This window comes from Bos taurus, chromosome 26, assembly GCF_002263795.3.
Source record: "Bos taurus isolate L1 Dominette 01449 registration number 42190680 breed Hereford chromosome 26, ARS-UCD2.0, whole genome shotgun sequence".
NCBI lineage: Eukaryota > Metazoa > Chordata > Mammalia > Artiodactyla > Bovidae > Bos > Bos taurus.
In genome coordinates this window covers 37,143,572-37,158,311 of record NC_037353.1, presented here as the reverse complement: position 1 = coordinate 37,158,311, position 14,740 = coordinate 37,143,572, and the positions used below count along the sequence as shown (strand labels likewise).

At 52.0% G+C, this 14,740-nt stretch overlaps 1 protein-coding gene across 3 annotated transcripts in view; it reads left to right on the top strand.

Annotated features, from left to right (window-relative positions):
* Positions 1–14,740, top strand: part of HSPA12A (heat shock protein family A (Hsp70) member 12A) — a 173,193-nt gene that overhangs the window by 82,966 nt on the left and 75,487 nt on the right. The window contains exon 1 of one of the 3 annotated variants that reach the window (XM_002698534.7): positions 12,405–12,596. The exons of the other annotated variants lie outside the window; for them this stretch is intronic. Coding sequence (XP_002698580.3) covers positions 12,554–12,596 — 43 coding nt within the window. The 5' untranslated portion in view covers positions 12,405–12,553. Of the gene's footprint in view, positions 1–12,404; positions 12,597–14,740 lie in introns of those variants that run through there. 3 annotated transcript variants of the gene reach the window in all.

Genomic DNA, 14,740 nt, shown 5'->3' with positions numbered 1-14,740 from the left:
GATTCGCGGATGTGGGCCAGCGCTGGGCTGGGAAACATCACGGCGTCCTTGTCCTTGCTCCACTGACCACCAGATTGTTCTTCTCACAAGTGGTTGACATCCTTGGCCAGCTGAGTACGGAAGGCTGAGAACTTTTTTTTTTTAATTTTCCAAATCTGCAGACTTTCTGAGGAGAGGCTGATTTAAAAAAAATCCTACTGGGAACTGTGTATACTATTTTAGAAAGATGCCTCATTCAGGCAAGGTGGGACTCATGACCGGGAACTGGTTGCAAGTAAAAGCCAATTGTAATGGCCAACATTGATGGAAAGCTTCCTTTGCTGAAGAAACTGGATTCAGTATGATGTAATGTATGCTCCAGTGGCTCCAGAGTATGTGGTTTTGTCAACCCTCCTTTACAAGTTGCTTAGAGAGGATAGGTGACTTACCCAAGGCCACGCGGCTAGGAAAGGATGGAGCTGGAATTCAAACCAGTGCATGTGGGCGTGCTCAGTCATGTCTGACTCTTTTCGACCCTTTGGACTGTAGCCTGCCAGACTCCTCTGTCCAAGGAATTAATCCAGCTCCCAAATCCACACCCCTTAACCACTCTGCTCTCTGCCCACTGCCTTCCAGAGCCTTACTCCCTGATGAGGGAGACAGAGGGTAGGTGAGGCCCAGAGCATATTCCTGATAAATTTTGCATGCCTGCGTACCAGTCAAGCTCTGCTTGAATTTTGGTTATGTTTCTGTTTCTGTCCTGCCCACTGATACTAGGAGCTCCTAGAGGGCTGGGTCCATGTCTGGCTGGACTTTGTGTCCTAGCACATGAGGGGTCTGCGTGTGTCTGATGGAACTAGAGAATGGATGGGAAAGAAGGCAGGAAAAGATAAATGGATAGCCAGGTGTCTTTGCTGATTGGCAGTGGGATGTTTTTGGAAATGGTGAGATTTTAATGCAAACTTTAAAAGAAAGAGGGGATGGACCCATTTCCTTGACTTGTTTTAGAGCATATACTTTACTGCCAAGCACTGCTAGTCAGTTCTGGGTGACTCCTGGCTCTGTCCCTTCTAGCTCCGAGACTTTTGGCACGTGACTTGACTTTCCTTAATGTCCCCATCTGTAAATAGAGGCTGATATTAATTTATACTTCTTAGCGAGAGGGCTGAGAACATTAAATGAACATGTTTATATAAAACTGTAAATGACAGCTACTGTGATTTCTTCCTGGGAGAGTCAATTTCATTCAAAGAGCTCAATTTTAGAAATTAAGTAATTCAGGTGAAAGGTACTTGGGGGTTCATTATAACAGTCTCTCTACTTGTGTTGATGCTTGAAATAAGACATTTTAAAAACAAGTAATAGAAATTTGAGATTTTAGTTTTGTTTAGAAAACAAATGCAGATGTATTGTTGAATAGAATGCAAAGTATACAGGCAGTTTTAAAATAAAACACAAAAATAAAGGAACGGTTTAAAGCAGCTCCTTAGAATTATGATCTCAGTGAAGGATACTCCTGATCTCACCAGGCCATCAGTTTCTTCATGTTAAAAATGTTGAGAATAGTGATGCCTCCTTCCGAGTGCTTTATGATTCAAGCAAGATGTGAGGGTGCTTTGTAAACTATAATTCTGCCTTCCACATTCGACGATTTGTTCATTCATTCAGCATGTTTCTTGAGGCTCTGCTAGGTGCCAGGTGCCAGACAAGGTGTGGGGACACAGCCCTGCTCAACTTTCCATGGGATTCAGGATAGACCCTGGCATTCTACTGAGCTCAGCCTGTTCAGGTACAAATTCTGACTCTGCTACTTACCCCTGGGTAACAGGGTGGGCTTGTTTCCTTGTCTGTAAAATGGGGACAATCATAGTGTAGTTCCTTCTTCTGTATTACGATGAAGTTTGAATGGGGCTGTAGAAGTAAAATGCCTAGCCGGGTCTAGCACAGAGCAAGTGCTTAATAAAAATTTATTATTACTACAGCCCACAGTGAGATTATAGCCTAGTGGAGCAGGCTCATAATAAACAAATATAAATGGCTTTAAAGTATACGTGTGCTGGGGAGAAATGGTCTGGAGTGATAAGACATGGAGCAACAGGTGAGGCCAAGGAGGGCCGCTCCAAGGAGCTGACCTTTAAAGCGAGTCAGTCGGATGTAAAACAGGGCAGAGAGGGGGATAGAGGTAAGCAGAAGGTGAAGCAGGAAGATGGATTTGCTGTAGGGTCACAGAAAGCTGGGCAGGTTGTGACCTGATCAGAAATCCCAGGGACATCCTAGACGTTGTGGGTCTGCATGTTTTTTTCCCTCCATTTTTCAGCACCTGAAACGAGTGTGTTATTTTGACTAAATCAGGATATTATGCCAGTTTTCCAGCACTTGGAAGTCAAGCGTCTTGAGAAAGAGGCTTCTTGTTCTAATTGTCACACATGTGTCCTCTGGGCTTAGAGGCCCAGGAAAGGGAGAATGGGACAGGGCTGTGACCAGGATGAGGCTGGCAGGGTAAGTGAGGCCATATCTGCAGGGCCTCATAGACCTGGGAAACAGGTTTGGGTTTGACCCTAATTCCAATGGGAAGTCCTTTGGCGGGGGGATATGGCCAGACGAGAAGTGGATCTCTACAAACTTCCCAGCCATCTGTCAGACGGCTTCAGGAAGGTGAACTGAAGGGAGCACAGGAGTAGCGCTGGATGGCTGGGGGACCAAGCTGATGAGAGAAGAGAGGGGTGGTCTGTGCCAGTGTGCGGATGCTGGCCGTGCAGAGAAGTGACGCTCATCGCTCACTTGTTAACCAGGAAAATGGCCAAGGGAAAGTAAAAACCAAAGGGAGATGTGGAGAAGAAGGCGGGGCTTAGGACAGTTGATAGCCACAGGCTATTTCTTTGTGAGCCCCCAAAGTCCTCAAGCACCCCCCACTTCTCCATCTCCTCACTCAAGGTGCCTGTGCTCAGTTCCCACTTGGCCTGGAGCTTTGTCCAGATTGAAATTCCATCTCAAGCATATGGATCTGGAATTCTCCAATGAAAGGAGTGGGGATGAACAAATCTCAGAGGCTGGGACTAGAGGGAGGTGCAGGTGGAAGGGCCAGCATTGGAGCAATGGCTTCACTTGTGTTAGCCCCAGCTGCTGCCAGGAGATGGTGGTGGTTGGGGGTGGCATGTTGGCTCTGAGCCAGGCACTGTTTGAGTCCCCAACTGCACTGTCTCCAACAATCTTCCTGCCATGTGAGGTGCCATCACTGTCTACATTTTACAGGGAGAGGTAGGGGCTCTGAGAAGGTCTGAAACTTTCCCAGGGTCACCCACGCTTGTCTGATGCCAGAGCCCTCACCAGCCAGTGATGTCACAAGCTGCTTCCCGGACAAGGCAGCCTCCTCCGCACGGCCCACTTGTAGAAGAGCTGCCGTTTTGTTTCGTTGCTAAGCAGCAGAGGCTTTGGAGTTTGGCTGTCAACCTGACATCTAGGGGACCTTGGCTGAGCTTCAAGGTGCTGAGACCCTGAAGCTGCATGAGGGTAGGGGTGTGGGTGAATATTTGGGCATGGTTCTGGGGAGAAGAGCTACAACTCTCAGTTTCCTGAAAGGGTTTTGTGGAACCCTTTCACCCAAATAAAGATAAGAGACTCACTGGCCTAGAGTATACATTTTGGCTGTTGTGTTTCCTCCAGGCTTAGAACAGTGCCTGGTACATAGTAAAACCTCAGTCAATATCTATGAAATGAGAAACTGAAGGCCTATGGCTTTCAGAGGGCCTCCCTGGTGGCTTAAAAGGTAAAGAATCCACCTGCAATGCAGGAGACCCCAGTTCAATCCTTGGGTTGGGAAGATCCCCTGGAGAAGGGGATGGCTACCCACTCCAGTATTCTTACTTGGAGAATTCCATGGAGAGAGAAGGCTGGTGGGCCTCAGTCCATGGGGTCTCAAAGAGTTGGACACGATTGAGTGACTTAACACTTTCACAGCTTTGAGAAATGAAGGATATCTTCTCATGGGTTATTGGGAAAGACTTAAAAGCCCTCTAATGTAACCTCCCTGCTTTACTAGTGAGAAAATCAAGGCTCAGAAATAAGATCCCACCAGGCTGAGCTCAGGGACTTGGGGACCCAAAGATGAATCTCCTTTCTTCTCAGCCCAGTGCTTCTTACGTCTCTTTTCCAGGCAAATACTGTGATGACAAGTCTGCCACCAGGAAGAAAATGCATGATTGCACAGACCCAGAGGGCACATCAGCCTGTCTCTATCCAGTGCAAATGCTCCTGGGATGGACTTGAACCATCTGGATAGGCTGCTGCTGAATCGTGGGTGACCAGGCAGCACCATGATTAGGGGAGACTTGGTTATTCAAGGGCTCTTCCTGGCCTTTGAGGCTGTAGGTGGCTGGATCCGCTCAGATTTATCTTTGCACTGTGTGGAATGCTCTCTGCCCGTTACAGGATTCTAGAAAGTTAGAGAGGCAGGATCCTTGGGGTCAAGATACCGAAGCATGGATATCATTGTCTACACTGACAGACACTGTTAATCATTACTGAACTCCTTTGCAGAGAGCTAGAAAGGGCCTCGGTTCCTCTACCACAGTTCCAGTCAGTCATGACCAATCAATCACAGAGTGAGCTGTCTCCTGCTGGGCCTTTTAAAAATTTATTTATTTATTTGGATGCACCGAGTCTCAGTTGGGGCATGCAGGATCTTTTATTTGCAGCATGTAAACTCTTATTTGTGGCATGTGGGATCTAGTTCCCTTACCAGGGATTGAACCCAGGGCCCCTGCATTGGAAGTGCAGTGATTAGCCACTGGACTAACAGGGAAGTCCCTGGGCCCTTGTAGAGGGGAACCTGGGGTGGGGTGGTGGGGTTGGGGTGGCAATTGAGCTGAGCTTGGAGGCAGGGGGCTGGAGTCTGGCCCCAACTCTGTCTCTAATTATGTGACTTTGAACCAGAGATTTAGTGTCTCAGAGCCCCAGTTTCCATTCCATTGTTGATTTATTTGACCATTTATTTATTTCTCCAACAACTATTTATTGTACACCTACTGTGAGACAGGCACTAGACTGTGAGCCAGAGAAGATAAAAGAAGTAGTTTTTCTCTGTAACAGGAAACCTTCTGGCCCTAATAGTCTATATTTCCTTGCAACTCTTGTGAAAGCTCTCCTGGCCATGCCATCATTTCAGTTTCCCTTCCCTGAGCCGTGTTTCACTGTGCAATGTCCCCCTTGGGATGTGTCTTCCCAAATGTTCCATTTCATTATGAACCAGGAGCTTGCAGAACCAGGATTTGAGCGACGGTTCTGAGAATGTTGCTGAGAGAGTAACCACAGACATTCGTTCTCCTGTTTAAAATACTTACCCAAAATATTTGGATAACCCTTCATTACCTGAGCTGGCATTTCTAAAGTTTACATTGCAGGTTTGAGTGACTGTAATATCTTGAGAGATCATTTCCTCTGGCCCTTGAATTTCTCTCCTGCAAGAGTCATGCAGCAGCCCACGCTGTATACGTGAAGTGTGTTTTGGAATGTTAATGGAGGTACTGATTCACACCAGATGGGATGGAAATCCAAGGGAAAAGGATGTATAAACGGTACATGGTGATTCGGCTATGAGGCTGGATTTTTAAAATGTACTAAAGGTCAGAGGTCAAGAACCTGACACATGTCCAGGCTTTCCCCGTGGGTTTCTATGTTGCCTTAGCTCATCTGACTCTTGCTCTTGTTATAAAGGAGTCACTTTTAGGATATTTAGCTTATAGACAAAATTCTGGTGGCATATCATAAAATCCAGAGCAGCCTTTTACTGGAAACTTCCCACATAAAAGCTCAGATTTGGATGAGTGTCAGTGTTTCTCAAATTTAAAAAAAATTTTTTTCAGATAAACATTAAAAAAAAAAACAAAAAAAAGCCACTCACCCTCGAATCTTCTGTGTGTCTTTGCCAGCCAAGAAAATTTTGCTTAGATCCATTCTATAATTTATGATACACAAAGAAGAGGCATTTTTGTGGTTCAGATTTGCAGATTAAATAATAAGAATTCCTATTTACTGCAACAGATGTAGCCCAGCCCTATGCTGAGAGTTTTACATACATTATCTCCCATAATTATCCTACTGATGATTATCAGCATTTTTACAGATGAAGAAACAGACTTAGGGAGGTGTGTCCCCAGGTCACCTGAAGTGGGCAGGGAGAGGCTCAGCTCAGATTTGGACCCTGGTCTGGCTGATGCCCATGAACCATGCTCTTCTCCACTCTGCTTCCTCCAGTTGTACATCCTCTGTCCTGGGTCCCCATGAGCCCACAGGACCAGCACCCTCCGTGGTGGGGTCCATCAGCAAATGTTTTGCAGTCTTGTCTCAGCTGGGGGGGCCTGGAGGACTCAGCCACCAGCCTCTACCACCCACAGTGGTGGTACCACACACACCTGTCATGTGTCAACCCCTTTTCACAGTGGGCGGTGGGTGCAGTTGACAGACAGTGTATCCTGACTGCTCGGTGGAGTGGTTAGCTAGGTGGGCCACTGGGCTCCAGCTCCTACTTGCATGAATTAATATTAAAGGAGGGAGGGTATGTCTTTGTTTGGGTCAAAGAACAAAGAAGGAGGCTATGGGTGGGAGATGTCTGTGGGTTGTTGAGTGAAAAGGATCTTGGAAAGGATGAGAAAGGTGAGGGCCTGACGTTAAGGAGGCTGTTTTTCTTCCAGATTCAACTGTCTTGAAGTGTCTGTTCCAGGCACTATGCCAGAGTCTGGGGGATACAAGGCCTATCCCCAGTGGTAGGCATGACCCACCTACCCTTGGGTTGCTGCAGCTGGAGGTGGAAATGGGCAGCCTGAAGTTGGAAAAACCTGAATTCTCCTCTCAGAGTTATAGTCTCAGCTCAGGAGCTTCTTAACAAGGTGGGCTTTCTGGGCCTCAGTTTTGTCATCTATATAATGTCTTAATAATACTGAACCCTGAGTTGTGGTAAGTGCTAGGATAGGAAGTCTTGGGGATTCAGGTGCAGAGTACAGGGGAGGGCCTTATGCTGTCTTGGAGGGCTTTCTGGAAGAAGTGATATCTAAGCTGAGACCTGGAGGAGAAGAGGGGTTTACCTAGCAAAATGAGTGGAGAATGGGCTCCTAGTGGAGACACTGGCTTTTTGGAAACCTGAGGACAGATCCGTGTGGCAGGAGTGACCGGCATGAGGGCGCTGGAAGGCGGTGACTTGGCACTGGCCAGGGTCTCTTTTTGGACTCAAGGGTCCAACTGAGACCTGAAATTGATATTGGTAGAATGGGGGCATCGTCACTGCCCCAGTGGCCCAGAGGGCATAGAATTAATCATATGGAGGCTGCTGTGGGAGGGGAGCTGGATGGGACTTGCTGCCAGGTTGTTATTGTTTAGTCACTAAGTTGTGTCTGACTCGTTGCAACCCCATGAACTGCAGCACACCAGGCTTCCCTGCCCTTCACTATCTCCCAGAATTTGCTCAAACTCATGTTCATTGAGTCACTGATGCCATCCCATCATCATCCTCTGTCCCTCCTTATCCTCCTGCCCTCAGTCTTTCCCAGCATCAGGGTCTTTTCCAATGAGTCAGCTCTTTGCATCAGGTGACCAGAGTATTGGAGCATCAGCTTCAGCATCAGTTCTTCCAGTGAATATTCAGGGTTGATTTCCTTTAAGATGGACTGGTTTGACCTCCTTGCAGTCCAAGGGACTCCATGCAGCCAAGTAACCTCTCATAGATCTGGACATTCTCTGAAATGTCTGGGAAAGCCCCCAGGAGTCAGTGTAACATCCCAAAGGAGGGCTTGGTCCTTCCAGCCAGGCGAAGGCCTGGTGTGTTCTGATTTCACTAACTGAGTCAGTCCATCCACCGTTGAGCATTTGTTGAGTGCTCGCCATGCCAGGCACTGCTCTGGGCACTAGAATACAGAGGTGGGCACCTCGGTCCAACATCCTGTCTTCATGGAGCTTCCTTCCCTCCTCGTTGAGAGGAGGCAGCTGCTTACACGGAATGGCCTGGGAAGGTGGCAGTTCCCAAAGTCAGTGAGGGAGCAGGGCCCATGACTCTCTTGGGGAATGTGACCAAGGAGAGCAGAGGCCCCGAGAGGGGGCCAGATTTGGGGTGTTCAGATGGGTGGGGTGTGTGTTTTGGTTTGAAGGAGGGGAGAGCTGAAGGAGTGAGAGTCAAGAGGTGTTGGAAGGTCAGTTCCTGTCAGCTCTAGTGGCAACAGAAGGGTAATGGCTCTCTTTCTGGCAGCTGTTGGGGAAGATACCATGGGCATCAAGGGAGGGCAGAGGGGGACCTTCCTGATGTCCAGTGGCAAGAGATGGACCTGGTGGTCCAGTGGTTAAGACTTCACCTTCCAATGCAGGGGGTGTGTGTTCCATCCCTGGCTGGGGAGAGAAGAGCCCACATGCCTCACGGCCAAAGCAACCAAAACATATGGCAGAAGCAGTGTTATAACAAGTTCAATAAAGACTTAAAATGGTTCACATAAAAAAAAAAAAAAGCCGGACTTGGCCTTGAATCCAGCTCTTCTGCTCATGGCCGGAGGAAGCCGAGCAGATGCCTCAGCCTTTGTATGCTTCCATATCCTGGAAAACGGCGAGGGCCACCTCCACGATTAGGTGAGACCAAGCCCAGCTTGGTCTTGTGTGAGTGTGCTCACCAGGGCGATTCCTAATTACCTTGATGATTATTAAAGCCACAAGAGGGCAAGCCCAAGGCAGCGTGTGCCTTGCCTTTCACGCTCCCTGAAAATCAAACAGTCTGCTCTGTGCCCACAGCGCGGGCCTGCGTGTCATCGGCCATCTTCCTCACTTGCTTTGCTGTCACTGCAGCTGGGGGTCAGCAGAGAGGGCAGATGATGCCCAAGGCCTTTCCACAGCAGGTGGCAGGAGGCTGGGGGCTGGGGGCTGCCCACCGCTTCTGACAGCTCATTGTCTCAGCGAGCAAGCTGCTTTGATAAGGAGAGGGTGCTCTCTGGATTCAGACAGGCTGCTCATTGGAAAAGACCCTGATGCTGGGAAAGATTAAAGGCAGGAGGAGAAGGAGGTGATAGAGGATGAGATGGTTGGATGGCATCACCGACTTAAAGGGCATGGGTTTGAGCAAACTCTAGGAGATAGTGAAGGACAGGGAAGCCTGGTGTGCTGCAGGTCCTGGGGTCACAAAGAGTCAGACACAACTTACTGACTGAACAACAACAAAATCCCAGCATAAGAGAGGCAGGGGTGAATGGGAGAGATTGAAAGAAGTCACAGGAGAAAAATGGACCTGGAGAGGTGAGCAGGGCAAACTGGATTCCTAAAGAATGGACTGAGGAGGCAGAACAGGACCTAGGGGTCCGACCAGTGAGGGGGCCCTGCAGGCCCATAGACAGTGAGAAATGATGGGTCCTGGACTAGGAGTTGGCTGTGAGGACAAAAAGGAGATTTCCAAGGTCAACCAGGCAACATTTGACTTGGAGACTGAACAAACTTGGATGGACACAGAGGGAGCAGTGAAAACTGATGCCCAGGTGTGTGGCTTGGCAACTGGTGGGTGGTGCTGCCTTTACTGAGCCCCAGCACCCAGAAGGGAGGGCAGCAGAGGATGAGTTGGGCTTTGGTTGAGTGGGAAGGGCCTGGAGGCACCCTGGGGAGACTCTCAGGAGATCTGGAACCCTGGAGGAAGGTACAGCCCTGGGTGTGAAGGTGAGAGTCTGGAGATAAATGGAGGCGCATCCTGAGTGCTGAACCGCATGGGCAGCAGACAGTGTCAGACTCTCTGCAACCCCATGGACTGTAGCCCACCAGGCTCCTCTGTCCATGGGATTTCCCAGACAAGAATACTGGAGTGGGTTGCCATTTCCTTCTCCAGGGGACCTTCCTGACTGAGAGATCAAATCTGAGTCTCCTGCATTGCAGGCAGATTCTTTACCACTGAGCAACTGAGGAAGCCAAGCAGACAGTGTAGAGGGAGGAGAAAAAAGAGAGGTGTGAGTATGTAGAATACCATGGGAGCCTGGGGATAGGGGCAATGTCCTAGCTTTCCTTGGACTGATGGCTTTGGACTGGGACCTTGAAGGATGTGTGGATATGTGCAGGTGGAGGAGGAAAGTGAGCGGGGTGCCAAACGTGGAGATAGAGGCAGCTTGTGGCCATGGCTGAGGAAGACTGGTGGAGGAAAGTCTTTTGGGAAAGAGACTACTGAAGAGGAAGTTTGGGCTCCCTATGGTGAAAGGTGTTGAATGTCTCTCTCAAGAGTTAGGGTTTTTTTTCCTATAGAAGAGGGGAACCCAGCATGGTTTGAGCACAAGAGAAACTCAGTCAGAACCGTGTTTAATAGCTCTTTCTGGCATCACTGCCCAGGCATGTGTCCATGTGACACTGATGCTCAGTGGACAGAGGGCTGGGGGCTGCCCTTGCCCTTTCATGTTCTAACTTAAGGAGCCTCAGCCTGGCCATCTTTGCGAAATGGGGACATATGAGCAGATCAGGAAGGCAGCTGTAGGGTTGATGCAGGGCCAGTGGCAGCCCTTCTGCTCTTCGTCCTAAGCCTGGTTGTCCAGGTTATCACCCTAAAAGCTGCTTCAACTCTTCCTCTCACCCATGTTTGAGTGCTACATACTTCTGGCCTCCAGATCATCTCTTGGGTCTGCCTCTGAGCTGGTGGGACATTGTCTCAACAAGCAAGCAGCCTTGGTAGGGAGAGGATTCTCTAGGGGAAGACACTGTTCTCTACTCTGGGAGCCCCCTTCCGTATGCTTCTACTGCCCACTGCCCTGCCCAACTGGCCTTTGTCCACTTTTTAAAAAGCCTCTGACTTAATAATATCTAATATTTATTGGACTGCTTATCATGCGCCAGACTCCAAGTGAAACATATTAAATGCATCATCTCATCTAGTCCTCTTCAGTCTTAAGGAATTGGCTTCTCCGGTTGTACCCATTTCACAGATAAAAATACTGAGGCTCTGAGAGGTTAACTAACTTTCCTGTGGTTTCATACACAGCCAGAGACTATACATTTGGGATTTTTAAAAATTTATTGGCTGCACTGGGTCTTCATTGTTGCACAGGCTCTAGCTTCTCATTGCTGTGGCTTGTCTCGTTGCAGAGCACAGGTTCTAGGGTTTGCGGGTTCAATAGTTGTGGCACACAGGCTAAGTTGCCTCCTGACATGGGGGATCTTCCTGGACCAGGGGTTGAATCTGTATCTCTTGCATTGGCAGGTGGATTCCCAACCACTGGACCACTAAGGAAGCCGGAGATTTTTAATGTACGCAGATAGATAATAAGTTCATCGTTTTAACTCATCACGCTACCATTACTTTCTAAGCAGACCCTGGTCTCCAGGCTCTCCCTGTAGACCTCTGCCTACCCCATCCTCCCTCAGTCGAATGCATGTGACTAAAGGCTAAGTGCCCTTTGGGAGCTGTGGCCCATCTCAGAGCGGAGAAGCTGGTGGTTTTGACCTGGGTGGGATTCCAGCCTGGGCAGTTACTTGCTATGTGTGTTCTTGGAATCATCATTTAACACCTTCAAATCTGTTTCCTTATCTGCAAAATGGGGATCTCTAGTCCCGACCTCTCAGAGTTTTCCAGAGAAAATGAGATAAGGCTCTTAAGGGTTTAGCATAGTGTCAGGCACTAGGGGAAGGATCCAGTAACTGTGATCATTAGAATCTTATCCTAGCCTCGTTGCCTCTTTGCATAGCGGACTCAAAAGCCACCTGGCCAGGATCAAACAGGTGCGGGTGGCGCGTGTGTGGAGCCAGAGGACAGGGAGAATGAATCACTGACTCCCAGTCCCTGAATTGTTAATGTCGTTATTCTCAGATTGTAAGGAGGGCCCGGGCGGAGCCCATATATGGAAGATTCGGTTCAGCCTCTGCAGCAGGCGCCTCCCGGTTCCGAGTTGCCATGGAGTCAGGCAGGTGGCCTGGAGGCTGATGCCCGCGGCGATGCCCAGAGCACGGCCCTCGCGCTTATCCTCTGCCTGCGGCCTGAGCGCTGGCGGCGCCGGGTTCCTCCTTCACGCGGATCCTTGACGGTTTCTCTGGGACCCTGGGGGAGCGGGCGTCCTCTGGAGAGTGGGGTGCCTGTGCGGTGCTTGGTGCAGGACTTCGCACCCTTCGGCTCCAAAGGCCGAACGCGCCGCGGGGCCAAAGGGACCTGACATCCAGTCTCTGCCGCGCGCCCATCAGAGCGCCCAGAGCGCGCCTGCATCCGGCCAGCTGGCAAGACACCAGGCCCGGGGCGCGTCCATCACCCCGGGCGCGGGCGCCTCAGGGGCGAGCCCCGGAAAGGAGGGGCCCGGCTAGGCGCGGCGGGTCCGGGCGGGAGGACCCCGGGCTCTCTGGCTGGGCCGGACGCCGCGCCTTCTTTCCCCAACTGGCCGGCGGGGCGGGGCGGGGCGCGGGGCGCGGGGCGCGGGGCGGGCCCGGGAGGAGCGCGGGGAGGAGCTCGAGCTGCGGCGGCGGCCTCGTCAGACCAGTGCTCCCGCTGCCCGGCTGCTCAGTCCCGGCCCGAGCGCCGCCGAGAACACGCACGGGGACCTGCACGGGCTCGGACGCCGCGCCGGGGGCTCCTCTCGCGGGCTGGGGCTGCGCGACCATGGCGGACAAGGAGGCCGGCGGCGGCGACCCGGGGTCCCGAGGTGAGCGCGCGGTGCGGGGTCCTGGGGTGCGGCGGGGCGGGCCGGGGAGGGAGGGGGCGCGATCGGCCCGGCGCCCCGCAGCCCCATCGCGGGTCCCGGGAAAGTAGGCGGCCCCGTCCCCGCCTTCCCCAGCCCCCTTCCCTCTTAGGGTCAGGGGCAGCACCGCGGCGGGGCCGGGAGTCCGGCGGGGGCGGGGGGGACTAGAAGGTGGCCCGCCGGTCACGTGCTCCGCTCCCCGCTGGGGTGCGGACACTGCGGCGAGGACCTCAGCCCCCTCCCGGACATCTCGCTGCCCCCGCCGCGGGATGTCGCCTCCTGCGGGGCCCAGTGCGAGTCTGGAAGAGCATCGTCTCCCCTGTGCATCCCCTGAGTGCTCTGCGGGGGACGCCCGCGCTAGCCATTTAAACGGCCTGCCTCGGGTGATACGGTGTCCCCGGCCGCTCATTTTCGTGATTCAGCGAGGCGGGGGTGGGAACCAGAGGGAGTCAGAGATTTGGACCTGTTCTCTCACCCCGCCGAGGCCGGGAGCGGCGCGCCCTGAGTGCGGGCTGTAGTTCCGGGCCCTACTGCAGCCCATTCTCAATCGCCGCCCATCCCCCGGGGATTCTCAGGGCCGAGGAGGAGAGAAGCGGCCACCTCTCGCCCGGGATTGCGGAAAGGAGACTGCGCCCGGTGCAGAGGACAGACTCTCGCATTTCGCAAATGTGCCAGGGCTGCTTTCTTGGGGGAAGCGTGGCTCGGGCTCAGAAAGTGAGGGGAGGGAGGGCGGGTAAGGAGAGAGACGGGACCTGGAAGCAGGGGAAAGCAAAAGGGCAGCTCTTGGAGCCCAGAGCTATAAATCAGGGCTTCGCCAGTAGAGGAGACGGGCTGGCCAGGATTGCGGGTCGCAAGTGGGGAAAGTTGGGCGCAAGGAGGCTGCCGCGCGTCCCTGACCTGCAAAGCCTCAGCAGGAGCAGCTGCGGGATGAGGAGCGAAGCCCGGCGGCTGTTTCCGGAGCTACTAGGCAAGCCTCTTAGCGCGGATGAAATCGAAATGCCCGAGGCATAAGAGAAAATGCATCCAGCGGAGGAGCGCCCGGCTCTGCGGGGACCCGACTAGAGCTGGGGAAACTGAGTCAAGGGTCAGCACAACCGTCCCGAGAAGTGTCCTCCCGGTCCTGGGGTCTGTGGCGGTGTCCCCCGCCCTCTGCTGCGCTTGGAGCCGCACCTGCCCCCTCCCCAGCCCATTGTTCCTGCGGATCTGGGAGGTGCCTCCCAACTCGGCACTGCAGTGGTGGGGGAGCGCTGGGGGGAGGGAGATCCTGACACCGCTCACTCCCGGGAGGGACGTGGAGAGTCCAGGCGGGGCCCAAACGCAACATCCCGAATCTGCCCCCCTCCCCTCCTCTTCCTGGGGAGGAGGTGACAAACGCCTGCAGTGGGCTGGAGGATGTCTTTTGTCTGAACATCACTCAGCAACTGGATTGATTTATCTTTTCCCCACCCGTTCCCTTTAAATTGGAAAAAAAAAAAAAAAGGATGAAAGGGAGGGACATCAGAAAGGCTAAGGATTGCTAAAGCTTAAGTTAGGGAACCAGCTTCTTGCTTTTCCTGTTAGAAGAGTGAATGGCTGTACCCAGTGCAAGGTGGGCCATAGGGCTTGTCAATCACAGAGTGAGCAGAAATGTGCACTAACCTCCCCCACCCCCACTCTGTCTGGTAAAAATGGAATTTAGCACCTTTACCCTGCACATGGGCTTCCCAAGTGGTGGTAGAAGTAAAGAACCCACTTGCCAATGCAGAAGAAGTAAGAGACTCAGGGTTCAATCCCCGCATCGGGAAGATCTGGAGGAGGGCATGGCAACCCACTCCAGTATTCTTGGCTGGAGACTTCTATGGACAGAGGAGCCTGGTGGGCTACAGTGCATGGGGTCACAGAGAGTAGGGACACAATTGAAGCGACTTAGCACACACCTTGCACACACACACACACACACACATACACACACACAGGCACTGTGTAGTTGTCTCTCCTCCCCATCCAGGATGTGGATACATGCTGGATGTGCTGGGCCACCTGCCACTGTTGCCTGTCCTTTCTAGAGTGTCTTTTCACTTTCAGGGCTCTACGGTTCAAAGTGCACAGTGACAATTTCAGGCACATGG